Raw genomic sequence first — 25,027 nt, 5'->3', positions numbered from 1 at the left:
TCATACACGGAATGGTTTTGGTTTTGTGGAATTGCCGGTAAGAAATCTGGTCAGATTTGGTAAGATCTTGTGAGTATCTGGGAACAGAGCGAAGATTGATCAAGATTCGTTTATTCGTCAATGTATACATGAAGAGAAAGATCGATTCGTTTATACTGTACCGATTCTATGTGATTATATTATACAAGTACTTCTGGGACCACTACAACTTCGATTCTTCGTTCAATTTTCGGGTCGTATCAACCGTGTCTACTCGTAATTCTCAATTTGATTTATGTAATTATCTTTTTTCTCCATCTCGTCAACGGAGTGGATCTTAACATGAACAGATTGTATAGTATATAGTTGCCTTTCCTGCATACTCCATTACTCCTTCGTGCCTGTCAGTAATCCATGTGCCATTTTACCTACTGTACAATGGCAACAGGGTCAACAAAACAAACAGATTACCTCTACTCAAGATCTAGCTCCATATAGCCTGAGCCTGAGTCTGGGCGTGCAGTCCATCCAAAGCAGGAGAAGCCATCGGCGAAACCCCACCGCCATGCGCACTTGCCGTCTGACCATTAATGTGAGAGCCTTGATGCGACGAGAACCTCGAATGCGTTGAAATAGCAGGCGATTTCAAGGAATCCAATCTCCATTCAGATCTGATCCGTCCATATACTGCTCTGAAAGACGATAAAGCTCCTTTTTCTTGTACCATCGTCATGCTCGTCGTCGTTATTCCTGATCCTAATCCCAATCGACCCCCAGCACTACCCGTACTGGGACCCGGACTTCCAGGTATAGGTGAATTAGGGTTCGGCGTATTCGTCCCGAGAACGGGAGTTGTATGTGGGAGGAATTCGATTCGGAATCGGACGGATTTGGGTATGATGATGCCTGATACGTCTGAAGCAGGGCACAAAGATCAGCATCCCCTTTTGGTGTTACTAGCGCAAGGAAAAACCGGGATAAGAATGACAAGGGGGACTCACCCCTGATCTCGTCTATTCTGCATTTCAGCACACCCCACCCATCTGCATCTTCCAAGATGACACTTGCGCCAAAGGATTCAAGGAGCTTGATACATTCTGCCCGAGAGCTGGCACAGTCGTCCGCCGAGATCAGTGTGAAAGTCTGCAATACCGTATCATATAGTGTATCAGCGAATATGCCAGTCAGCCGTCGATCGAACAATACAGTATGAGACGGAGATATCATGATATGGGTTTTTTTCGAAAGTACGCACGGCAGGTTTCCAGCTGAACAGATTGGAGAACCAAGAAGTCTTCACTTCTCCGGAAGTCCCGACCAATAGAGGTGAAGGCGGCAAGGGACTACCTAGTGGCGGGGTCGAGAGCCACGGTGAGCCTGTCGGTGAGAGTAACTCTGAGCCAATTTTAGGTGATAGATCAAGAGGTGCAGCTGTTACGACAGTGTAAACCAGAACAACAGGTCAGTAAGCACCAACAGTATTGAGGCAGCAAGCGAGAACGCATTGGTATGAGCCAACGGCACGACTCACGCTTAGACCTCCTTTTCTTCTCGCTCCCATTGGAGACTTTCCTGACCTTCTCATTAAACCCAGTGGAGAATCTCTGCGGCTGAATCTGGATATTCGCTTGATTGGTTTCCCGCTGAGTCGAGTCGCCGAGGTAAGATCTTCGCTTGGTGATCTCAGGCTTCGGGGCGGTATTGGGCACAGGTTGCTCTGTCATACTCCTTCGTTGAGTCGGTCTGGGTCCGTTGACAGCCATAGTCTTCGGCACCGGGGTATGATCAATCTTGTTATTCGTATTCATGTTCATGTTCGGCGTAGTAGGGGTGATGATCCTTTCTTCGATTTGAGATAACGCCGGACTGGGCGTAGCAGATGGAGAGGGCGTATTGACTATGATCGATGATCGCGGAGAAGCCGATCCGATCAATTGCAGTTGTTCTGCTATATCATGAAAAAACTTCTGCAAGGCCGCATCCTGTACTTGTGGGACATTGATATTGCCTAATCCCTGTCCTTGGGCTTGAAGTTGTGGGAACATGGTCATACCCAGTCCGACGGCTGTAGCTGCGGTAGGCGAAATTGGGGATGGTGAAGGCGAAGGAGGCGCAGAATATGCCTCGGAATTACTCGTGTTTCCTGGAGTGGGTGAAGGGGGGATGACGATATTGAGGTTCAAGCCTAGACCTTTTCCAGCATTTCCACTACCTGTAGAGCCTGGCGTAGGTTTCTGTAAGGTGATCTTAGGTAATCTGGGATCAAGAGGAGTGACTGTCGATGGCTGTTCAGCTACTTTTTCGAGATGAGCTGGTGTCCTTGGACTGGAGGAAGTGCCGTTGCCATTATAGTTGTTATTGTTGATCAGACGATCTTGAAGCTCAGTGGAAATAGGTCGAGGTCCAGCAACCCTGGACGTTCCAGCTCCGGATGAAGTCGGTGTTGCTGGTGTTTTACCAATCACAACAGCTGGAATAGGTACGGGAGCAGGTCTGGTAGCTGTCGTAGTTGTAGTGGTATAAGGATTGGCATTTTCTTCGTCTTCGGTCCGATCTTTATCTTTGTCTTTGTTTGCAGACACTGAAGATCGGTGTCTGTCTCGTTCTCGCTCTTCACGAGGGACTGCCTTCCTGATACTGATCCCTTGAGTTTGGGTTGACGCCGCGTTAGACGCAGCCGTGGTTGAACGAGTAGTCCGCCTGTTAGTCGATGTAGATGAAGACTCTGCTTTTCTTCGGCGATATCGGTCTGTAAAAAAGTAATTGGCTTCTTTGGTTCCTCGTCGGCCTGATGCAGGGGTGAATATCAGTCTTACCGGTAGACACCCTTCTTGATTCAGGCTCGGGATTGAAGTTCTCCAAATGCTTATTCCGATATTGTAACAACAAGAAATAAAATGCTTTCTCCCACGTCTTCCTACATTTGTTCTTACGCTATTAGCATGCCTCGCACGATCCGTTGATCATACAGCTGACAGTGCGGAAAGAGGGGCTCACTCGTTCGATAGAAGAGAAATGACAATTTCTTTCTCGGAAGTACCGTTCCACAACGTTCTCAGATTTCTCAGGATATCTCGATCGATCTCTCGTTCGGATCGGACAGGTCGAGCGATCTCTTCCAGTCGAGGTGGCTCAACAAGGTTGATCCGTCTGCCTGAATCGGTATCTTGTTTTCTTTGGCAGAACGGATGTCGCATGATCTCAGCCATCTGCGAGAGCGGCGAATGCAGGTCGACTTAGCATTAATTGTTTACGACAGATTGATTAGATCAAGTTATTGGGGAAGATGTGCGATGCTCACGGTGATCCTCTTTTCCGGATCAACGACCAACATGCGCGTGATGAGGTCCTTAGCGTCGATAGGCAGATCCGCAGGCACAACGAATCTACCATTTTTGACTTTTTGTAGAAGGACTCGAATGTTCTCGTCGTCGAATGGGAGTCTCCCAGTCAGGAGAGCGAAGAGTATCACGCCGCACGACCATATATCGGAGGCTGCACCGTGATATGACATCCCCTACCAAAACAGTCTCACTTGATCAGCTTATGTTTACTCCACAGATATCGACCCTGATCGTAGAGCGCGATTGGTGAGAGGAAGGTCCTGAGTATGGAAGAGAAATCGGATCCAGGATTTGATGCCCACAGCTACGATCTCAGGACTCGCGTAATGCGGACTCCCACAACTCGTTTCCAATAGCTTATCACTAGGTTCCAGCGCTGCCATACCGAAATCAGCAATCTTGATATTCTTCTCAGCGTCCAATAACAGGTTTTCGGGTTTCAGATCACGATGGCAGATGTTGAAGCGATGACAATAGTCGACACCCGCTACGATCTGTTGGAAATACCTTGAAGCTTCGTCCGGGGGTAGTCGTCCTTGAGATACCAAATAATCGAATAATTCACCACCTTCCACATACTCGAGGACGAGGTATCTGCCAAGGACTCAAAGTCAGCTTTCGCTGTTCGAATGTCCGATTCGACTGATCAGGATATACAGGATTGTGATCAAGCTGATAGTGGGGTAAGGTTGCGTTATTTGGATCATCACTATCGATCATAACTTACAGTTCTTTAGCGGTCTCCCATACATCGTACAGACTCATGACGTTCGGATGATCGATTAGTTTCATGATCACGATTTCCCTCTCTATACCCAGAACAGCTTTATCGTGTTTCGCCCCTGCATTAGCCATGGACATTCGCGAGGTCATGAGTAAAGCATGTTTGGGTACGATCTTGATAGCTGCATATTGACCTGTTTTCGAATGTTTCGCTATTTTCACTCGACCTGTAAAATATGAAGTATTGGTACAAATGGATGAAGTGAAACATCAATCAGCAAACCAAATAACCTGTGTTTCGCATTGAATCCCTTGCAAGAGAGGTGGAGCGGGAGGTTGTGAGTAGAGATTGCGATGCCGGACTCACCACTTGCACCTTTACCTATAGTCCTGCCTATCCTCCATGGACCAATGACTTTCGGATCCCCAGGTAGATCGGCAGACGACTTGCCGCCTGTGGCCGCTGCTTCTTTCTCGAATCGAGTTTGACCCCTCCGTTGGGAGTGCCGCACCCGAGGCGGGGAGGGCGTCGGCGGACTTGGTGAGTCGGGCATACTAGGATGCTGTGGTTGCTTTGGCAATTGAGCCTGTGCGCAGACTATGATCGTTTTGGTGATCTATTGCTGTGTATCGATGAATGATGAAATTGTGATGTGGGATCAAGGAGACTGAAGTGGCTACTAGATACTAGCCAATGCAGTCGAAGGTGGTTCTGTCTCTATTATAAAGCAATACAGTATGAGTAAGGAAATAAACAGACAATTGACGATCGAGCGACCGAGCGAAAAGATAAAATGGGAGAAGAAACGTTAGTACGGGAGAAAGAGAGAGAGAGGTGAGGGAAAGGTCAGCAGCATATCCTTATGTTCTACTTCCATTCAATGCATATACTTTACAGAACCCGCATCTGTTGTTGCAGGTACTGCAGGTGACCGGCAAATGACGAGGAGGAAAAGCTTGTGCTTGGATTAAAGCTGGAGCTTGCTCATCAGTAAGATCTGCAAGACGAGGCGAGTCGAGGGAGATTATGTCCAGCCTTCAGCCTGGTATGTATATCAATTTAGCATTCAGCATTCTGGTGTGATTTTGGGTCTTCACGGAAAGGCGAAATGAATGGAAAGAAAGAAAGAAAAGGCTGATCACCCTGGGTGGATATTGAATTGAATTGGATTGATTCGCTTTTTATGTTGCATTCGCATGCAGGGTCGTAGCTTGCCAGTTGATTTCCTATCGCACATGCAAGATATCCATTCTGGTCCTCCCTATTCGTTATACATGAGGAGTAAGGAACAAGGATCGACAGGCGACAGAGGTGCGGGGACTTCGAACTCAGTTTTGGAATTTTCGTTAGAGGGTGACGGTCTAGGTATAGACTATTCCACTGTCGATGTTGCTTTTTTTCTCTTGAGAACCACGCTGCAGTTCGAGTATGGTCCCGCGCTCTCACTTTCGCTCTCGCAGAAAGAGATACAAAGACTGCATAAATGGATGTGCGCAGTTATTAGTGCGAGTACTGCTAAGGAAAAACCCCTTTCGACGAGACGCGCGCAAAAGGATTGGGTTTGAAAAGGTAAAAAACTAGCATGTTCAAAAAAAGGCCACCATCCGGGATTGAACCGAAGACCTCATCCAAATTTGATCGTTAAAACGATCGGGAGTTTAAGCCCGAAGGATACATGCTACCACTACACTATGGCGGCTGACATCGGCAGGCTGCCGTCCGTGATTTGATATATATCCAGTGGTCAAGAGATAGAAACGGTATCCGGTGCTTTCTGTACTGCAGCTGCCTTTGTCCTGCTTGGCGGGAGCGGACCTCGCATCGGTTGCGCTCGTATGTAGCTGCGCGCTGCCGAGGAACGCAACTTCTGCCGCTTCTGATTGAGCCATGTTTGACTGGGAAGTTACAGATGCCGAACCCAACTGGCTTTCATTGCCATAGCCCCACAGTATGCTTAACGTAAACTTTTTGAGCCTAAAGCCGAACCAGTTTAATCAAATTTAGCGATAGTCCAGATCTCTTCCAAACACCGGATCTTTTTTAGTCTGGTTGTATAGCTGTATAATCAGAAGGTGGACGTGGGCGTGTGTTACGGGGTCACTCAGTGTGTGCTTCGGCGCACCGGTGTGGAAGGTATTACGCACGTAATAATCTTTTGCATCCGTATGTGCGTGGTAAAAGCTACTTAGGATCTATGTATAGATGCATAGATAATTGATGTGACGAGCGAATAGGAAGAGGAGGAAAGCGGGATGGTCATATAGACGTTTTATACTGTAATTTCAGGGTCTTACACTCGAAAAATGCGTAAAATTGATTAGTTTGGCTTGCTGAGCACATGGATTGACCCCTAGCTAGGCCTTCACCATTACTGAGTGACGTCGGTCTACGCCTATAGATGTACGGTATCCTGCTGTTGATGCTGCGAAAATCGAGTGCAGAAGCATTCCGAATAGCGTCTTGATTGTCGATGTTCGTAGTACAGGCTTCATCGTCGTCATCGAACATCACTTCTTCGCTCTGCTTGACCTCATCTCATCTCCTCTGTCCATAATTGAAAGGGGCAATCATACTCGACAGCTCAATTTCTTGGGATTATTCTCTTGCGAGGATACTCGAAAGACCGGTTAGTCGGTCGACAAATCAAGGCAAGGCACACTTAGATCCAACCTAAAGCTTCATCTCGGCGGGCTCGTCTCATCCTGCAAATCTTCCTGCGTCGTCATACGGAACAAAGCATCTGTGCATTCCTGTGCTTTCGCCACCAGCATCGACGGACTACGAGTATCTTACGCTTCTGCTCAAGAAAGGATTCAAGACAAATTTATCGATATCGCAGAGGACAAGACGTTCCCTCCACCTCTTGGCTTGGTGGGTGGTGATCACGGGGATCGACAAGAATCAATCAATACGTAGCATACTTGACATTTCAGCATCTTTGCATGAGTCTATCGACCAGCCAAGCATACAACACTTGGCATCGCCTCAACTTGATATAACCGGATCCCATCACTTGGAAGCTATAGATATAGGAAAGGAATGCAGCAATCCTTGTATCCATGACTGAGAAAAGACTAAAACACGGCCTATAGGTGAGTATGTGACTTCATTAGCCATCAACCATCAAAGTTGATCGATGAAAGGGACAACCCATCATTGAGTCATCAATCTGTCATCTGTTCATTGCGGTGAATTCAATTGTCTTCGCATGTCGTCCCAACTCGTCTTCTCGTCGACCCCTACAGCCTTTCGTTCCTTTCTTGCGTCATATCGCGGCCGTGCACGGCTTCGTCCCTTTGCTCATACAAGTTGAACCGATTGCAGGAGATATAACATCGACCATCACTCGCATCGTTTGCTGCTTTCCACCTCTGTCCTTGATTTACTATGCCGTCGATATTCACACGGCATCGTCGGGCTTCTGACGCTCTGCCGCCCTCCTTCGGTAAAGACGAGACTCCCACACGGAAACAGCGACTCTCGATCGATCTTACCCATTCCAATGGTCTAAACGGCTCTCCGCCCCCTTCAGCAGGCAAGATCAAAGCTTTTTTCGGAGTGGGAAATTCGCCCGATACTGAAAATAAGAATGCTTCACTGAGGAAGAAATTGACATCGCCTTCATCATTCTTCAAATCCTCTGTTGATGTATCCTCACCCAAAAACCCACCAACTGCGACCCTCATCACTCCCCCAGCCCAATCGCCTGAGGACGCCAGCTTAGCAAGGTATGCAGACCTTTCGCCCCGGTCTAACGGTGCAGCCACAACCGAAAGATTCGCTTCTCCTACGCTAGCTCCGGAAAGTTTCGCTCTAGCGTCAACGAGCTCGCCTGAAGGTACCCCTCGCCAAAGTAAAGACGGTAGAAGAGGATCGATAAGTTGGCAGCCTTCATATCCACTCGTAGTACCGGACGACGAGTACGTCAACATACCTCCAGATGGGCAAGTCGCTCCGAACAGTTTGTCCCCACCAGCGACTATAGTCTCACCTGCACCCGTCTCGGACGAAAACAGCAAGCGGAGATCGATAGATGCTGGAGATAGACTATCGAGCTGGCCCGCAATACAACCCACCGCCAAACCAGTCACTCCTCCCATATCCGTGGCTCAAACACCAACAACCCCACCGAAAACCCAGCTTCCGCTACCGACTCTCCCTGCATCCGCTAATTCACCCCCGAAAAAAGTAGACTCGCCAGGATTGCATCCACCTGAACAACCGGGCGGAAGAAGAAGGCCTTCGCTGAGTATAGATATTTCAGACGTGGCTACTCCCGGTTCGACCGCAGCTTTAGCGGCTGCTCAGAAAGAACAAGCTGCCTCCAGGGCTACGTCTGAGATGTCCCAATCGGCAGTCGACCCTTCAAATATCTCTTTGGCTAGATATACACGCGTACCGCTCAACGATACAGTACCGCGAACAATGTCAGCATCGATCCCCTCTTCCCCCTTGGCTAGTACGAAACAACGCCCAATGCCCCCGTCGAGGAAATCCACTCTGATACAAAGTCCACCCATGCCTCAGCCAATCAAGAATCTACCAACGTTGCAGGGATGGTCTGGATACCCGAAAGAAAGTAGTGGAAGTACGACGCCGGGATGGGGTTCGTTGGCTAAAGAAGGTGGACCAAAAACTCCCGGAGGATTGCTTGGTACACCTTGCGGACAGAGAACTCCTGGTCTAAGTGGCTTCCCGTTCGCTTTACCGCCCGTGCAAACGCCGTCTGGAAAAGGCAAGGAGAGAAGCAGTCTGACGGAACAGGAAATCAGAAAAGCCAAACGACATATGGTGAGTCGTTCATTCCCCTCACATCCATCCTGCCTCAGCCATGTTATTCGGCTGTCTCTTGTTCGTGTCTGTTTCTAGGCTCGTTTCCTTTCTGCAGCTCTTCACTGCGATCACAACGCGACGACCTCACCCCCTTTCGTAACCTGTACTCAGTTGCTTGATCACCTACCCTCGCATTCCTTCTGTCAATATGCTCTCTTGCTGACCGATAAATATCTAGCCTGTCATGCTGCGTCAGCCATCAACCCTGCCAGAGCCACACGACGAAGGAGGTGATGCGGGAGATGACGACGAGGACAGTGACGAAGAATCAGAAACTGAGATAGAAGGTGGTCGATCGGATGAGTCAGAGGGAGAGACCGAGACCGATCGCCGTGCATCTAGTTCGAAAGGTGCGCTAGGTCTGGCAGGTAGATTCGCGAAGAAGAGTAAGGGGAAAGGGAAGGCTTCCGCCAATGTATCTCCTATGGCCAAGTCTGCTGTAAGGGAAGAAGAGGGTGAGTCAGCTTGTCTTTGGAACGATGGAGTGACACTGATCTGGCTTTTGTGGTTTAGACCCTGCGTCCCCTCAATCTGAACAATCTGCGGCTGATCGAAGACAATATAACCTTGGTCGCATACAGCAAAATCAAGCAATGGGATCCCCATCTATTATCATTCCGAAGGCCAATGGGAAATCAGTATGGTCACTCGCTACCCCGTCAGAGAAGAGGCCGACGTCCAACTGGGCGCAATTCGGAGCTTCTTCGCCTCGAGCAACTCCCGGCTTGGTGCCCCCTACCCCTGGACGAGTCTCACTGATTCGCAACGAATCGTCATACGCGTCTACAGCGACCACATCGGAGGAAGGGTATTTCGACTCGGCCCCGACGTCAACGCATACTAGCACAGGTGCAACTTCCACGCCAAACCGGATGGATGAACCCACATTGGCCAAAGGATCCGGAACCGCCGAGCTTGTCGATAGTGCTGCAGTCGGACTGCGACTTGGCCAACCTTTAGCTGCGTCCTCCGCCCCGGTCGCAGCGGTTGCTCCAGAAGAAGAAGTTGATCACGCAATGGGTGAGGACGACAGCGATGATGACTCCGATGTCGGTACCAATGAGGGCACCAATGAAGACTCCGTTGAATCACCACCAATCCCGCAACAGACTCAACAACCGCTCAATATCACCGTGCCCAAAGGCAAGGCTGCTGAACGGCCAACAAGTTCAAGGCATCCATCTATGTACAATCAAGTATCGCGTTCAATGGTCAACTTACCATCTAAATCTGTCAATGTGGAAGAACAAGGGACCGACAAATTATCCGTCAAACCCAAATTGGAGACAGTGCGATCTGGTGAACAAGTGCCTACTCACATCGATATTCCACCTCGAATACCCGAAGGGAAAGCTTTGCCCAACCTTCCAGGTCCGGCTACACCAGCTGCAGAATGGGCTAAACCACCTCCTACGCCTGCTGCGGGATTGAGCTCCTTCAACTTCTGGGCTGGAGGAGACAAGAAGCAGCCTGGATTGAAGAGACGAAGATCCGCCGATGATCTGATGAAACAACCTCCGAAATATGAGCCGCCTTTCCCTGGAACATTCATTCCTAGACCGCGTGATGAAGAAGGCAAAGAGAAGTTACCTACTTATTGGTGTTCCGTAAGTGTGGTGGTCCATGTGCACAGTGTCCGAGAGGCTGACCATGGCTTTTATACGCCTAGGTGCACATTGAGGGGATGTTACCTAGAAAGATGGAATTTTCCGCGCCAGGCATGCAGTCGCGCGACCGATCTTGGAAGAAGTTGTATTTCATCATTCACGGAACAAGTTTTTACGTGTACAAATTTGATCCTCATCGATTCCCGCTCAAAGTCGACGCGCCTGTTCCCACGATAACCGAGGACGAAGTCGATGACAGTCTGCACGTCCATTTCCCGCCACTTGGTGAAAGACGAAGTTCTATGGGTTCGACCACTTCTAATACCACCCGAAGGGGATCGATCTCGGCAGTCACTGGCCCAGGACCTGCAGCCGCAGACCAGAGGAGAGGCAGCGTTCCTGAAAATTTCCATTCCCCATCAAGCACTAGAAGAAGTTCGAATGCCAGTATGACCAATCCAGGCGTGACTGGCGGATCGATCGGAGTCAGAAGAGCTTCGGAATCAGCTTCTACTTTATCAGTACCTCGTCGAAGTTCTTTATCGATCGTCACCAACGCGTCGGACCAGCCGTCAGGAAGCGGGGGAGCAGACATCAAAGATCCCAAACTCTTCCCAGGTAGTTCCGCTTCTAACGCTGGACCGAGAAGAGGATCAATGTCCGCGACTAGCACGACCTCATCCTCGATCGGCACGAGCGGAGGAACGAGCTTGGCGTCTCATTTCCAACATAACTCACTTGTGAAACAGTACTCCCTCCAGAATGCCGAGTCGGGCTTAGCGGCGGATTATCATAAACGCAAGAACGTTGTGCGGGTCCGAGTGAACGGAGAACAATTTTTGTTACAGACTGCAGATAATAGGGAAGTGGTAGCGTGGATCGAGGTGAGTTCTTCGTTGTTTGTCTGTCATGTCTCTTGCTCTGCGATCTGATGTTGATGGTGGAATGTATCGCACACAGGCCTTCCAAGCAGCTACGAATGTCTCTCTGGATCTCGATGTTCGACCAATGCCGAAAATCATCACTTTGCCCAGACGTCGACGAAGACGAGTGGCAGGAGCAGCTGGCGCAGCTTCGGCTGCAGCAACAGCTACTGCGGCAGCAGCTAATGGTACGGCAGCGAGTGGAACCTCAGATACGCCCGAAGGTAATGCAGCGGCTGTCTCGGCTGCTGATGCGGCGGAACGGGAGAGGGAGAGGATGTTGGTGGAAGACCAACAAGCTGAGACCATTGGGTAATTCCAGTATGATCTTAGTCTCAAGAGTGCAATTCGAGCGAGGTAGAATGTTTTAGGTCGTGGTGTTGGAATTGTTCGCTAGTTTTTTTTTCAGTCATGTAGCACTATCACAAAGTTTTCTCCTATTTCCTCGGCGTCGTTCTCATCGCTTTTATCGAATCGATTTACATCATATTTATAATTACATCTTCTGAGATTTGGTCATTCCATACATGTCAAACCATTTCATCAGTTCGTTTCTTAGCTTAGCTCCGGTATTTGGCTCAAAGTTCATGCGGATAGGATCTGGCATAATGAATGTATCGATGTGTGCATGGCATATACCATTGTTCATTCATGGATCATTCACCATGAATCGTGAAATCTGATGCCATGCATGTGTACTTATAATGCGATCGCAACGAATTTGCGATGTTGATGTTGATGTTGTGATATTGTGATTTTGTGATTTTGGTCGTGTACCCTATCTCCCATAGTGTTGGACTATAACTTTTTACCATCGACATCATGTACTTCTAACTTATACCCTACTTCTGCTGGGCTCAATACCTGCCTCCTCCCCTCATGGGAGGTGGTCCGCCGTACCTTCGATCAGCTGTTCACCGAAAATCATACAGCCATCAGCAACACTTCCTTGATTGGTCGCCTGGCTGTAAGATGGGATGACCACGACTTACGTTCTGGATAGCCACTACCACCTCTTGCACTCATGCCCATAGGCGGAGGCGGACCACCCATGCCCATACCCATACCCACACTTGAACCTGGACCCGCATTCATACCTGCACCAGATCCTCCAGGTATACCTAATCCAGTAGGTGCGATATTGTTGAAAAGACCTACGATATCATCAGGTCGGAATATTGGGCCTGTCCAATCGAAAATAAAGGATCCAAATTCAAATCAGCTTTCATCCTTACTCTCAAACTCAGTCTGATGTTGATATCGATAGTCTCTTTGCTCAACGTGCAACGTGAAATATGACATAGGACATACCGTCAAAAGCCCTTGCAGTGGGTAAATTGCCAATGAACCAAACGAGCGGTTTCCCCATCCCGCTCCTATCTCTATCCAACGCTGCAGGGGGTACACCAGCGATTTGGGGCGAACTACCGATAGGCACCGCGCCGTAGCTTGGACCTGTACCAGGGGGTGGACCTCTTGCTTGAGGTGGTATTGAAGATGGAGGTGGGGGACCTCTAGGATCTGACGAGACTGAGACCGATCCAGACACAGATGCGAATGGGGATCTACTATCTCGTCCCCCGTGTCCACGCCCATGCCCCTGGCCTTGCGGCTGATTATATCTTCCACTCGTACCTCTTTCTCTAGGCGGCGGAATATCTCTTTCTCTGTCTCTTTCGCGGTCGGGATATCGTCTTGGTGGAGGAGGCGGTGAATGCGCTTTGTACCTCTTTGGCGATCTGTCCAATGATGCACGTCGATGATCTCGATCTCTTCTGGGAGACTCGGAATCCGGCAGAGGTCGTTTATACCCTGCTGGTGATTGGGCATGATTCGGCGCAGCTGCAGAAGATGATGACGATGCCGATGGAAGAGGGATATTAGCTTGGACAGCAGGTTGTTGGGGCTGGGGTCGATGGGTAGCTGAGAATCCTAGATCCCGGGCGGCTATTTGGTCGATACCGTTGTAAGTGTATCTCTGGGCGAACCGCTTTAAGGGGGAATCATTAGGGAAGACCTCGGCGAATCGAGTCTCGAGCTTATGTACGGCGGAAAGATCGCCGTAGAGGTATTCGTACCGAGCCCAGATATCCCATAATGCCCTTGAAGATGTGGCTGGGATTTTGAGAGCCGATCGTTCAAACAGAGCTCTGGCGTCTTAATGGTCCAGAACAAGATCAGCTTGATTCGTGAACATGATGCTCAGATGGGTTACATGAGTCATCCAGACTCACTCGTATCGTCGTTGATACTTAGAAGGAATTGTAGATACTTGATTACGTATTCGACATCCTCGCTGAACAGTTTCAAACCAAGTTCGAAGATCCTGATCGCTACAGCTGAGTCTTTGTTCGAGTGATATTCCATCATGGCTGAAAGGCAAGTGAGGTCAGCTCGTTCTCCTGCGCACCAATCAGAGGCCGAGAGGTGGTGTCGGCTCACCTGAGGCTTCAAACACGTGCCATGTCAAATAAGGCGATTTTCTAGCTTTACCAAAGATGGCTCGAGCAGCTTTGATGCCTTCGGCACGCCTGGCAAATCTCATATACATGATCCAGCCAAGGTTGACTCCTTTCATCAGTTCTTCAACTTGTTTCCCTCTTCTCTCCTCAACTAGCTTCCCTCTGTTGTCGCGCTCTTCGACCATCCTTTGATGCTCTGACATCCCATCACCATCCATATTCACATCATCGCCAGAGACAGGTGGAATTTCCGGGCCTTTGGCGATTTCCACTTCCCTCTCGATCGTCTTTTTCAGATCATTTATCTCCGGTGTCAACGATGTTAAGAAGTTTTGGTATAATTCGTGCACTGCTGGATACTGGGATAAATCTTCAAGTAATTCAGCAAGGGCGAAAGTCACCAGGAAGCTGTACAAAATTCCAAGGCGGGCGAATCAGCATAATTCACTACCGCTCATTTAACCGAGCACGAGCGCAAGCGAGCTCACCTCTTCGGACAAGCTTGCACACCCGCTTTGAGGATTTCTGCGGCTTCGTCTTTCTTATCTTGTTTGAGGTAATACGTAGCTGCATAATGCCTTCGAGACGATTATACTCGGACTCAGCACCTACTGGACGGCTCCTGGGCAACGCTCTGGACTTTGTCTGACTCACCATAATTCCGGGAAATGCCTCATCTCGCTCAAACATTTTCTCAGAGCATACGCTATTCTGATCCCCAGAGTCGCCTCGTCGTCAATGACCAGCGGATTACCTTCTTCCCACTTCAGATAATTCTTCCAGCCCAACACAGCTTGACGATCCGAATCGCTAAAAGTAGGTGTCGGAGGTAAGATCGGTCGAGGTAATCCTTCTGTTAGGCCCTTCATCTCTCTCAGAGCAGTTCGAGCAGTCATATAAGCTGGTGATCTTTCCGCAAGGAACTTTTTCGATGTAGCCTTGTTGACGCCTGATTCGAAGGTGTCGTACGCTTTCCATAATACCTCTAAGTTGTTTAGCGGGATACAGACTGCACGTTGATACAGTTTTCGGAGGTTGTCTTGCAAAGCTTGTATTTCCCATTGATTTTTGGCCTACGACATGACCAAGTCAGTTTAGTCAAACATGACTCTACCCTTCGATGAGAGGCAGTCACAGGACTGTCAGGATGGATGGGGTACTCACAGATCCTTCGGAGATGAACTTGATGTATTCTTCCCATATCTCACCGCTGCCTCTGTCATATCCGCATTCCTTCAAGGCGAACTCGTACGCTTTTGTGATTGTACCTCGAGTAGTCTCGACATCAGGTGCACCTTCCACGACCGGGTTCTGTCTTCGGATATAATGCAAGTACGCCTCTGCAGATGTAGCCTGTCAGTGCTGGACGGATGGAGTGGTGGAGAATGTGAGAACTCACTCCAAATGCTGACGTCAGCAGCTGCTGTGATCCCACCTGAAGGTCCCTTCAAAGCTTTAGCGAAAAGGGCCTCGACTTGAGGGAAGTTGGACAGAGCTAATTCAAGGGTGATCAATGCGAGAAGGGGTTCGACCTGCGTAGAATCGGTCAGTCCTGAAGACAAAGCGTTCTCCGTTAAGGTTCATGACTTACCGCTGTAGGATTATCGACTGACAAGGCGTTGTACCAAGCTCGAGCATCGTTAATTTCGGTTCTCTGGATCGACCAATTAAACAACGCCAAAACAGTATAAGAATTCTTGGGATCTATTATTATTTACAATGTGAGATGTAAGCATTTAGAGATTGCAAAGAGATGCCCGCAATCAGTCGGGTCGAGACTCACCTTGATACCACGCATGTATCAAGTCGGCATTGTTCAGCACACTCGGTGACGAAACAGTCAATCCTTCGGGTAGAGGGACTTCGGGTCTGATGTCGGATTGCGGAATTATCGGGACTTGAGGAGCAGGTGGGATAACAGGAGCCGTATAACTTGACGCATTGTTAGCGCTGGAATCGATTGAGACTGATGCTGCTGGCGCGGGCGCTGGCGCAGGGCTAGGAGCTGGAGCTATATTTCCTCCTTCATCCGTTGCCGGTATGCTTCCGTCATTCTCGGGATTGGCAGCTGCTTCAACGATATCCTCGACTGTCGGTTCTTCTACGTCGATTCTGATAGTATTGGTGTCTTCCTCGTTACTCGTTTCGATGGCTGTGTCGTGTGCTGGGGGGACTACGCTTTCCGGTAGGACTGGATTATTGAGATCCGCTTCTACTGCATCAAGCAGTTGACTTGCTTCCGCTGCAATACCATCCGGTTGCGTCGTTATCTCTATAGGTGCTGTTGGTGCCTCAATAGCAGTGTTTTGAGCGGTCTGGGCTTCGCTTTGCTCGGAAATGGGTGCAGGTGGGATGGATTCTTCTAAGACATCTTCAACTGCTTCTGCGTTCTCTAATAATGCATCGACGTCATCCCCTTCGACTGCATTCTGAGCTTCAGTCGCGCTGGCTCCTGTCTCGGATGATGCAACGTCTTGATATGGCTCGACTTGGATTTGCTCTTCAGCCTGGACTTTGATAGAGGAAGCCGTGGGATCTTGCTCGACAACTGCTAGCGCTGTATCTGCTAGATCACCTTCGATATCTGTCAGAGTCTGCAGCTGCTCCACTATGGCTGTCGGGTCGGAAGAAGGTGTAACGTCGGGATTATCAGACATGATGCACGACAAGGAGAATAAAGGAATGCAATCCCGCAATCAATCGTCCTGGTTTTGTGTTGTTTTGTCTTGTTGATTTGTGACTTGTCCGTGAACCAATGCAAAGCTGCAACTATAACGAGCACACTACTGCAGGAGATGGAGATGCTCGTTTGATGTCGCTGAAAGGTCTGATATTGAGGGCCACACGGTATCCATTCGATCCTGATACCTGCCTTATGGATTCACAAAATGAGGAGATGACGAGAAACGAAAACAGAAGAACCGAAAACGTCCTCATGTTGACCTGTACTCTTAACATGAAGAGCGGTGAGAACCGATCATTTCGACATTTGATAACCCCATTATCGATTCGGTATATATGCACATAAAAGCCACGTCAGCTCCAAAGCCCAAGTTTGCCTTACGTCATTCCGATCAACAGAACTTTTTTGTGGTCCGTAATTATGGAGACTCCGCAGCCGATCGCAAACGGTCAGAGCGAGCGATGACCACCAAGAGTACCGATTTTGTTTACATGTTTTGGGTGGAGAAAGGGAGTGGGAACCGATCAGATCAGGATCAAATCGAGCACATCAGATCATCGTCATCATCATCAATCACTACTTTACGATATATGTATAGAATAGAAGCATAGACCATAGATTACGATATATGTATAGAATAGAAGCATAGACCATAGATTATAGAAACCGTTAGATAAGCTTATTCCCTGTTCCCAAGTTCTTGTAAATATATCTAATCCATCCCTTCCAAATCAACTCACATTCCACACATAATATCAAATCGAATATGGTGTCATCAGCACCAGCTCGAGCGGTCCTCGATACCTCCCATTCATACTTTCTGCAGCCATCTGGCAATCCAGGAGACCCTCCGATCGCTTTGCTCTTGCGGGGAGTCAATCTCGGCTCAACATCAAAGTATCCGACATTACCGAACTCCCTAACTGAGTATTCGAATCTCCAAGGAAGTAGTCGATCTGAAAGGGACCACAAAAGGAGAATACTTGCTGGACAAGAGAGCCATCTGGGCGAGGAGGAAGTTGGACTATACTCTGAAGCTGAACAAGGGGGTAGAGATGGTTGGTTCGTTGGAAGACCTTTTCCAATCGAAGAAGCGGATGTGAGCTTTCCTTTGCGACAATGCGCTCTTTTATGTAAAGTCACGATCTCAGCTGATCATTTGGTGCAGGTACACCTATTACGGCTGAAAGCGTGGGGGTTCACTACGATCCGTTATCTGATAGTCTGGGAAGCCTTGGAACATGGCGGACCGTGAGTAATCCCGCTTCAAGGTCTCCTTACAGGGTTCGATGATGCGACTGACTTGACCTGACTTGCTCGATAGGGGTAAATACGATGAAGAGTTTATCCAATATACAATTGCGATTCTGCGAAAATGTCGCGAACACGGAATGAGGGTATTCATCTCACCACACCAGGATGTATTCTCGAGGTTCACCTCTGGGTCAGGTGCTCCTTATTGGGTCCTGGTAGCTCTGGGATTGAACCCAAAACGAATACATCAGACTGGTTCAGCTGTGGTTCACCAGTGTTGGTCTACTCAAGGGTATGGTGGGGAAGAAGGTATACAAACAGTGAAAGAAGGCAAATTAGATGATTGGCCTGACAGTGAGCTTTTTCGATTCACTGTATCATTCCAAATGCAATAAGCTCACGTTTACCCTCACCCCAAAGTGATCTGGAATACCAATTTACATCGACTGGCTGCTCGACATTGCTTCACGATGTTTTGGGCTAGCGAGTATTTCGCTCCGAAATGCAAAATTGATGGTGTCCCGGCCTCAGAATGGGTGCAGAATCGATTTATAGCTGCTTACGGACAGTGCGTTGGACTTATCTCGGCGGGCGGAAGACAGTAGTTGATGCTGACATTTGGGATAGCCTTGCCGACCGATTGCGAGACGCTGGGGGTATATTAGACGATTGCCTTATGGGATGGGATAGTATGAATGAGCCTCAAGAAGGTTTGATCGGTATCCCAGATCTCAATCAGTGTCCTCCTGCCCAGAGCTTCAAGTGAGTAAAAGCAAACTCGCATTCCTCCTGTATCCCTGTGTCCCGTTTGATCGGGAGGTCAAGCTAAACCCTCTTGGTGATTTGCCTCATAGGAAAGGACCAAGTCCAACACCGCTGCAAGGCTTCATTCTGGGGAATGGTCAGGCCGTGGCAGACGTAGAAATGGGTGACTTCACATCGACAGGTCAAAAGAGCAAAGGAACGATATCGATAACACCACCAGAGGGCAAAGCGGTATGGCTGACACGTCAAGAAGCTAAACAAGCTGAATCGAAGTGGGGCTGGAAATGGAGTGAAGAGTGGGATTTCTGGGATGAAAACGGAGAAGGAGGGTGTATTTGGGCTGGACATGGCGTGTGAGTGTTTGTATCAGCCTCGATCCGCCTTGGGTCAACTCGTAACTGACCTTTGGGATGGACGCTACAGTTGGGATCCCAAGCAGAAGTCTATACTGAGGGCTCAATACTTCAAACCCCCTGGGAAAGGCCCGACGGATTTCATCGAGGAATTCTGGAAACGTATGTTCACGCAAACATACGAGCAAGAAGGAGTCGACTGATATGATAATCTGTACAGCACATTATACGAAGTTTATCAAGCGTATAAGGGAGTCCCATTCGAATGCGATCTCTTTCGTGAACCCGCCTGTCTTCGAGGAGCCGCCGGATCTCTCAGAAGAGGTCAAGAAAGGTAGAATGGCGCTGAGTTCGCACTTTTACGATGGACTGACTTTACTGAACAAGCGTGAGTCCGAGTGCATTGTGACGTGTGGCGCGAAGGAGCCAAGCTGAAAAATACGGTTATAGGGAGACATGTATTCAATGCGGTAAATCAGCTTCTCCTCTGATATTAAGCTCCAGGCTGGTCAAGCTGATCACGTCGTTTCAGGACGCTGTCGGTCTACAAAGGGGCTTGACCAATATGATCTCGGCCATTCGATTCGGAGAGAAATCCGTCAAATCGGTACTGCGGGGACAACTAGGCGAGCTGAAATCAGATGCCAATAAGTCGGATGGAATTGCCGGGCAGGACGAAGATCGGAACTATCCAAGTGAGCTATTACTCGCAGAAGACCGTGAATCTAGAGATCAAGGCTGACAGAGCACCTCGAACTCTAGCTTTGATAGGTGAAATTGGGACGCCGTGGGATATGAAATCGACCGAACTGTTCGGTTTGGCGAAAGGTAAAGCCGACAGAAAAGATTATAAGGAGCCCGCTAAAGCTATGGATCAAGTTATGAATGCTTGTGGTGAGTACATATATCTGACGCTCTGCAATGCCACAGTCTATCGTGCTGATGTGTGCTTGGTAGATGGACATAATGCCTTATCGTATACACTCTGGGTGTATGAGCCCCTCTCGACCCATGCCCATGGGGATGGATGGAACGGCGAAGACCTATCTCTGATCTCGTACGACGAGATCCCGACTGAAGGGGATGAGGCAAACGATGATCTGTTGATTCTGAATCCGCCCGACCTGAAATCGCTGATATACTTGGGGACGAGGGGTATACAATCTTGGTGCAGGCCTTATCCAGCGGAAAGCAGCGCGAAGATCGATAAATTCAGTTTCGATATGAAGAGCGGTAGTTTCCTCTTGCAGATCCTCATCCCGTCGGTAGATGATCAGCCGGTACTTAAGGAGAATGAAAATGAGAAAAGCGATGATTCAGCTCAACCCCAAATCCAAGGTCAATCTCAGGAGGACAACACGAACACGAATGCGAATGCGAATTCGAACACGGGTACGAAGCCGAATGCAAAGTCGGATTCAACGAACGTAAAAGAAGTACAAGGATATACGAAGATCTATCTACCTTACGTGCATTATCTCCTGGACTCATCTTTACCCCCTACCGACAGTGAAGTGAGTTCGAGGACAGATAAAGAAAGAACGAGGATTATAGGTGAACCCTCGACCGACGAAGAGGAGGGAGAATGGGTCAAAGGGAATGGGCCTGCTACGGTCGATATAGAAGTATTAGATCTAAGTGAGGGGTCGTTGAGGGTCGAAGGTCAGTGGGGGTGGTGGACTTATACCCTAGGACAGAAGGGGAAGGGTGAGAGGGTGGGTGAGAGACAGGCGAGATTGAGGATTAGACCGTGGAGAGGATGAGGCTGAGTGCATTGTCATCGTCACCGTAATCGTAATCGTCATCGTCACTGCATGTGAAGTCGAGATGCTGAGGTGCTGAGGAGTTGAGGCACAGGGAATTTGGATTGTTTACCTTTGCTTGGATTTAAGCTTGGACTTGGACTTCTGAACTTCAATGCGGAAGATGGTAATTGGAATGATTTGTATTCGGACTCGGAGTATAGGATATAAATGTCGTGTATTACATGCATACATTTGCGCAGATGGAATCTCAACGTCAAAGCCAGAAAATGGGTGTGAAGAAGAAAACAGAGAAAGATATCTACCAAAAATGAGGCGGAGGAGGTCTATGACGGAACACTGTAACGAGTGTCTATCGTTTCTTGTTGGCTTTCTTGATCCGTTTCATCGCTCGGACCTGGCAACGAATGCATCATACCAGTATCAGTATCAGTATCATTGATCAGTCCCGGTCATCATGTTCATGAGTGACGAAAATATCAAAGAGAAAGAGAAGGAAAGGGCGAACGAAAGTGATGAAGACGACGCACCTCTTTCCTCATTCTGGAATCTACAATCTTATATTTGCCCTTAACGCCCTTCGGACGTCCCTTGACCCCCCTGTTCACGCCTTTGGCAACTACGATCTTCTTTTCCGCCGCCTTCTGTTTACCGCGTGCAGCTTTCGCCAGCATCCTGCGGACTTGTCTGGCTTTTTCGCCGTCCCCCATCTCTTCGGAACCCATCACGTCGTCCGCCTTCTTCTTGGCCTTCTCCATACGTTGCACAGCCTTGAACTTCTTACGCTGTTTCGCCTCGGCCACTTTCTTGATCGGCCTAGCATCCAGAGCCCTTTGTCGAGCTTTGAGAGCCTCGACTGCTTCTTTGGTTATGGGGATATTGGGTTTATAGAATTTGGATTCGTCGTCTAAGAACCAAGAGGGGAGGCCGTCTTTGTTGAATGTGGATAGCTTGTTGAAGCCTTGGTCTATCAGTTGGGAGGCGGTTATTTCTCGGTTGACGAGAGAGGTAGCTAAGGTTACGGCTTCGGCGGTGAGGAGACCTTTATCTATTTGGCAAAATGGAAAAATGGCAAAATGCACAATCGCAATTAGTTTAGTATCGATTGAATGTAACAGCAGATACAATGCAAAATATGCCGTATGCAACTCTTGGTGGGAGAAAAAGATAACCCACCCTTGATGATTTTCTTCTTGACCTCATCTTGATCTTCGTCATCCACATCCCAGCCTGTACCGTCATCTTCCTCTTCTTGCGGCACAATCTCAAAGTCATCCTCGTCCTACAACCGAAATTCATCAGCTAAGCTTCCACCTCATCTCCGTCCTACCGAGACAAACACAAATACAATGACAGTCGACTCACCTCGTCATCTTGCAACGTCGAACTTCCCTCATCTTCAGAATCCATCTCAACATCCTCATCCTCGTCCTCATCGTTCTCTTCAATTTCGTCCTCTGTCGGCTCCTCGTCCTCGTCCTCCTCTGCTTCCTCTTCCTCCTCATCTCCATCCAAAGCCGCCAAGTCGTCCATACCCTTGAAGACCGATTGGTCGAACCACAATTGCGCCTGCCTACTCATCTGCGCCCTCTTCTCCGGCTCTTGTAGACTCGTGACCAACGAAGTATTCCTCCTCGACTGAGGTTGTTCAAAGATCACATTCTTCTTCACTTTCTCCTTCTTAGCCTTCCTTGGAATCACCTCCTCATCATTTTCATCCATATCTTGATCTGCATCAGAGTCCGAATCGGTATCTGAATCTTGATCATCCGCTTTCTTATTTTGCAGTAAATCCCAACCGCCCTCTTCGTCCTCGTCGTCTTCTTCGCGCTCTTCGTCATTATCATCGCCGCCTTCTTCATCTGAATTCTCCTTGATACCATGCCACGCATCAAAGTTTTTATCTTTGTTCCTCTCGTTCTTGACTTTCCATTTAGCGTCTCTCTCCTGCATACGCTCTTTGTACGTCTCGTATAATCCGTCCAATTCACCTTCTAGCATGGCAGTCTTCATCTCCCGCTCTTCATCACTATCCAGGATCTCCTCATCCTCTTCGTCCGATTCAGATTCGGAACCTTCGGACTCGTCCATCCCATCGGCATCTTGCACGATATCCCTCAAAGATCGCTTGGAGGATGATCCTTGTCGTTTGGCTTCCATCTCTCCCTCTTCAAGATCGAATATCTCTTCTTCACCTTTCAAAGCCAGATCGTTGGTATCCAAATCTTCGGGGGCGGTCATATTCAGCTGTAGCTTGAGAAGGTCTTTGGCTTTCTTCTCGTTGGCTCGCTTTCGTTCCCGTTTTGTTTTGGCTGATTTGGTCTCTTGTAGTCGTTTGAGCTGTCGACGGGGATCAGCGCGTATAGGCTAGGTAGATATGTGTAAGGCAACTCACATCCTCGGTTATCTGCTCTTCCTCATCTATAGGTTCAATGGCCACTTCCTCGGTCGCATCCGCTGTGGGATCCGCCTTGACATCGAGACCGATCTCCAGCCTGATGGCTAACCTCCATTTCATCAATGCCTTGAAATCACCTTTACCCAGCACTTTCAGATCGTTGCAATTGGCTACGATGTCCGGAGTTGTATGACGGGATTTAAGCCATCTACAATGACATCAATGAGCTCCGGAATTCAAGACGATAATAGCGGTAAACCACTCACTGTTTCTCTTCCTCCGTGTCAAACGTTATCTTGTTCATACCACCCAACAGCAAAACAGGATCCATACCCTTGATGAAGTCTGTAGCACTAGCAGTGTGGAACAAAGTGTAATCTCCTTCTGCATAACCGTCTCTATGCCTCCTTTTCTTCTCTGGCGCGAAGACGTTGGAATGGGCATGAGAATTGGCAGCCAGCCTGGCGGCAGCGGCAGCGGCTGTCGATGTGGAGGCTTGAGTAGCAGCTATACTGGCTTCTCCTGTCGTGCTTGATTCGGTGGGAGCTGTGGTGATGGAGGTAGGGAGAGGAGCGAGGTCTTTGAATACGTGTTTGGGGTCAAGGAATTTCGGGTCGATGTGTTTGGGCGCGAGGAAGTCTCGGCAGACTACGAAGATTTCTGCGGATACGTTTCTATGCAGATAGAGATATTTCTTGTCAGCCAGAACTCAAGACTTGCAACAATCAAAATTCGTATCGAACGACAGGAACCCGGACAATGAACGAATGAAAAGACGCAGAGGGGTAGCGCATGAATCATTCGAGAGTGTCTTACTCACCTCGAAGAAGGGGGTTTTGTCGCTTCTACACTCTTAAACAATTGTCCAAAAACCCACATCAGGGAATTGTAATCCTGAGATCTGAAGACTTTCGTAACGAAATGACCACCTTTGACCAAAAATTCCGTCGCTAATTTTAAGGATTGAAGCACCAGTTCATTCTGGGTGAAAGCATCTTGGACCCACGCGGAACCAACGTTGGGCGCACCATCATGCATTACCAAGTCGGCTTTCCAGTCGTGCATATGTTGTTTTAGCATCTGTCGACAGTGCGGCGTGGTGATATCGGACACGAAGGTCGTGACGTGTGGTAATGGTTTGATAGGGTTCAAGTCGACACCGATGATCAATGATCCTTTGGGCATGTATTTTTCGGCTACTTGGAGCCAACCTCCTGGAGCAGCACACAGATCTATCACGCATTTTGATTTTGACAGCAAGTCGTATTTCCTGTTCAAGTGTACTAATTTGCTATTTGAAGGGCACGATACCGCACTCAGCGAATAACCCGTTTGAGAGTAGGGTTAGTCAACTTACAAAGCGGAACGAGCTCTATAACCTTGTTCTTTGGCAAGTCGGTAGAACTTATCGAGACGACCTTTACCTGTCTTCTTATCGTGTTTACCCATCTTGATCAGGTCCCTCTGGGTCTACGGGAAGGTATGGATTCAGGTTGATTTGATCAGAGATTACCATTCAGATAGATGATTTTGTGCACATGTACCACGGTCAATTGTAGGTGGCAAGGCGTTGAAAAATCAGAAAATAATCAGATCAACGGAGATCAGCCCATTTGTCCGATGCGGAGGACTGTTCCTGGCTGGGTACTCGTTTCATGGATTGATGTTACGTAAAAGCGTCAACACGCGTCAATAATGAAAATCAAAAACAAAAGTGAAACACAGAGAGACACATACACACAACTACGGAAATGAGAAAATGAGAAAATGGGGTACAAAGTGTGTATCTGACGCACTGACATTCTTCTGGCACATATAGATAAATGATCACGAGATGATGATGATGATGACCCTTTGAATATCAACAACGAACCACTGTCAGCTACGCACCCGACGATAGGCATCGAAACGTGAAGCAATGCTCGACAACCTGAGCTTA

General features: G+C 48.5%; 5 protein-coding genes across 5 annotated transcripts; 2 read left to right on the top strand and 3 right to left on the bottom strand.

The window, feature by feature from the left end:
- Positions 1-463: 463 nt before the first annotated feature.
- On the bottom strand, positions 464-4,600 carry I303_103714 (uncharacterized protein; the record flags this gene model as incomplete). Its single annotated transcript, XM_018407048.1, has 10 exons — positions 464-894; positions 981-1,122; positions 1,235-1,410; positions 1,511-2,728; positions 2,796-2,896; positions 2,977-3,188; positions 3,281-3,496; positions 3,626-3,917; positions 4,051-4,273; positions 4,414-4,600. 10 exons carry the CDS (start codon positions 4,598-4,600, stop codon positions 464-466), a joined length of 3,198 nt encoding a protein of 1,065 aa, XP_018263856.1.
- A 2,834-nt stretch (positions 4,601-7,434) lies between these two features.
- I303_103713 (uncharacterized protein) lies at positions 7,435-11,726 on the top strand (the record flags this gene model as incomplete). Its single annotated transcript, XM_065968828.1, has 5 exons — positions 7,435-8,838; positions 9,059-9,335; positions 9,394-10,487; positions 10,550-11,371; positions 11,448-11,726. The coding sequence occupies 5 exons, from the start codon at positions 7,435-7,437 to the stop codon at positions 11,724-11,726; spliced, it is 3,876 nt and encodes a 1,291-aa protein (XP_065824900.1).
- Positions 11,727-12,267: 541 nt separating this feature from the next.
- I303_103712 (uncharacterized protein) lies at positions 12,268-16,529 on the bottom strand (the record flags this gene model as incomplete). The annotated part of the gene is made up of 11 exons (XM_018407046.1): positions 12,268-12,320; positions 12,403-12,594; positions 12,722-13,567; positions 13,645-13,782; positions 13,853-14,280; positions 14,361-14,450; positions 14,527-14,945; positions 15,037-15,212; positions 15,272-15,404; positions 15,464-15,576; positions 15,656-16,529. 11 exons carry the CDS (start codon positions 16,527-16,529, stop codon positions 12,268-12,270), a joined length of 3,462 nt encoding a protein of 1,153 aa, XP_018263854.1.
- Positions 16,530-17,321: 792 nt separating this feature from the next.
- On the top strand, positions 17,322-20,690 carry I303_103711 (uncharacterized protein; the record flags this gene model as incomplete). Its single annotated transcript, XM_065968827.1, has 12 exons — positions 17,322-17,654; positions 17,724-17,806; positions 17,880-18,163; positions 18,230-18,377; positions 18,437-18,571; positions 18,664-18,927; positions 18,998-19,089; positions 19,148-19,315; positions 19,378-19,397; positions 19,460-19,622; positions 19,690-19,821; positions 19,885-20,690. The coding sequence occupies 12 exons, from the start codon at positions 17,322-17,324 to the stop codon at positions 20,688-20,690; spliced, it is 2,628 nt and encodes an 875-aa protein (XP_065824899.1).
- A 352-nt stretch (positions 20,691-21,042) lies between these two features.
- I303_103710 (AdoMet-dependent rRNA methyltransferase SPB1) lies at positions 21,043-24,537 on the bottom strand (the record flags this gene model as incomplete). The annotated part of the gene is made up of 8 exons (XM_065968826.1): positions 21,043-21,087; positions 21,221-21,738; positions 21,867-21,972; positions 22,056-23,030; positions 23,086-23,296; positions 23,355-23,762; positions 23,909-24,379; positions 24,446-24,537. The coding sequence occupies 8 exons, from the start codon at positions 24,535-24,537 to the stop codon at positions 21,043-21,045; spliced, it is 2,826 nt and encodes a 941-aa protein (XP_065824898.1).
- Positions 24,538-25,027: the final 490 nt, after the last annotated feature.

This window comes from Kwoniella dejecticola, chromosome 4 (assembly GCF_000512565.2).
Source record: "Kwoniella dejecticola CBS 10117 chromosome 4, complete sequence".
Classification (NCBI taxonomy): Eukaryota; Fungi; Basidiomycota; class Tremellomycetes; order Tremellales; family Cryptococcaceae; genus Kwoniella; species Kwoniella dejecticola.
Note: the sequence above shows the minus strand (reverse complement) of the source record. Positions and strands in the feature narration are given on the sequence as shown.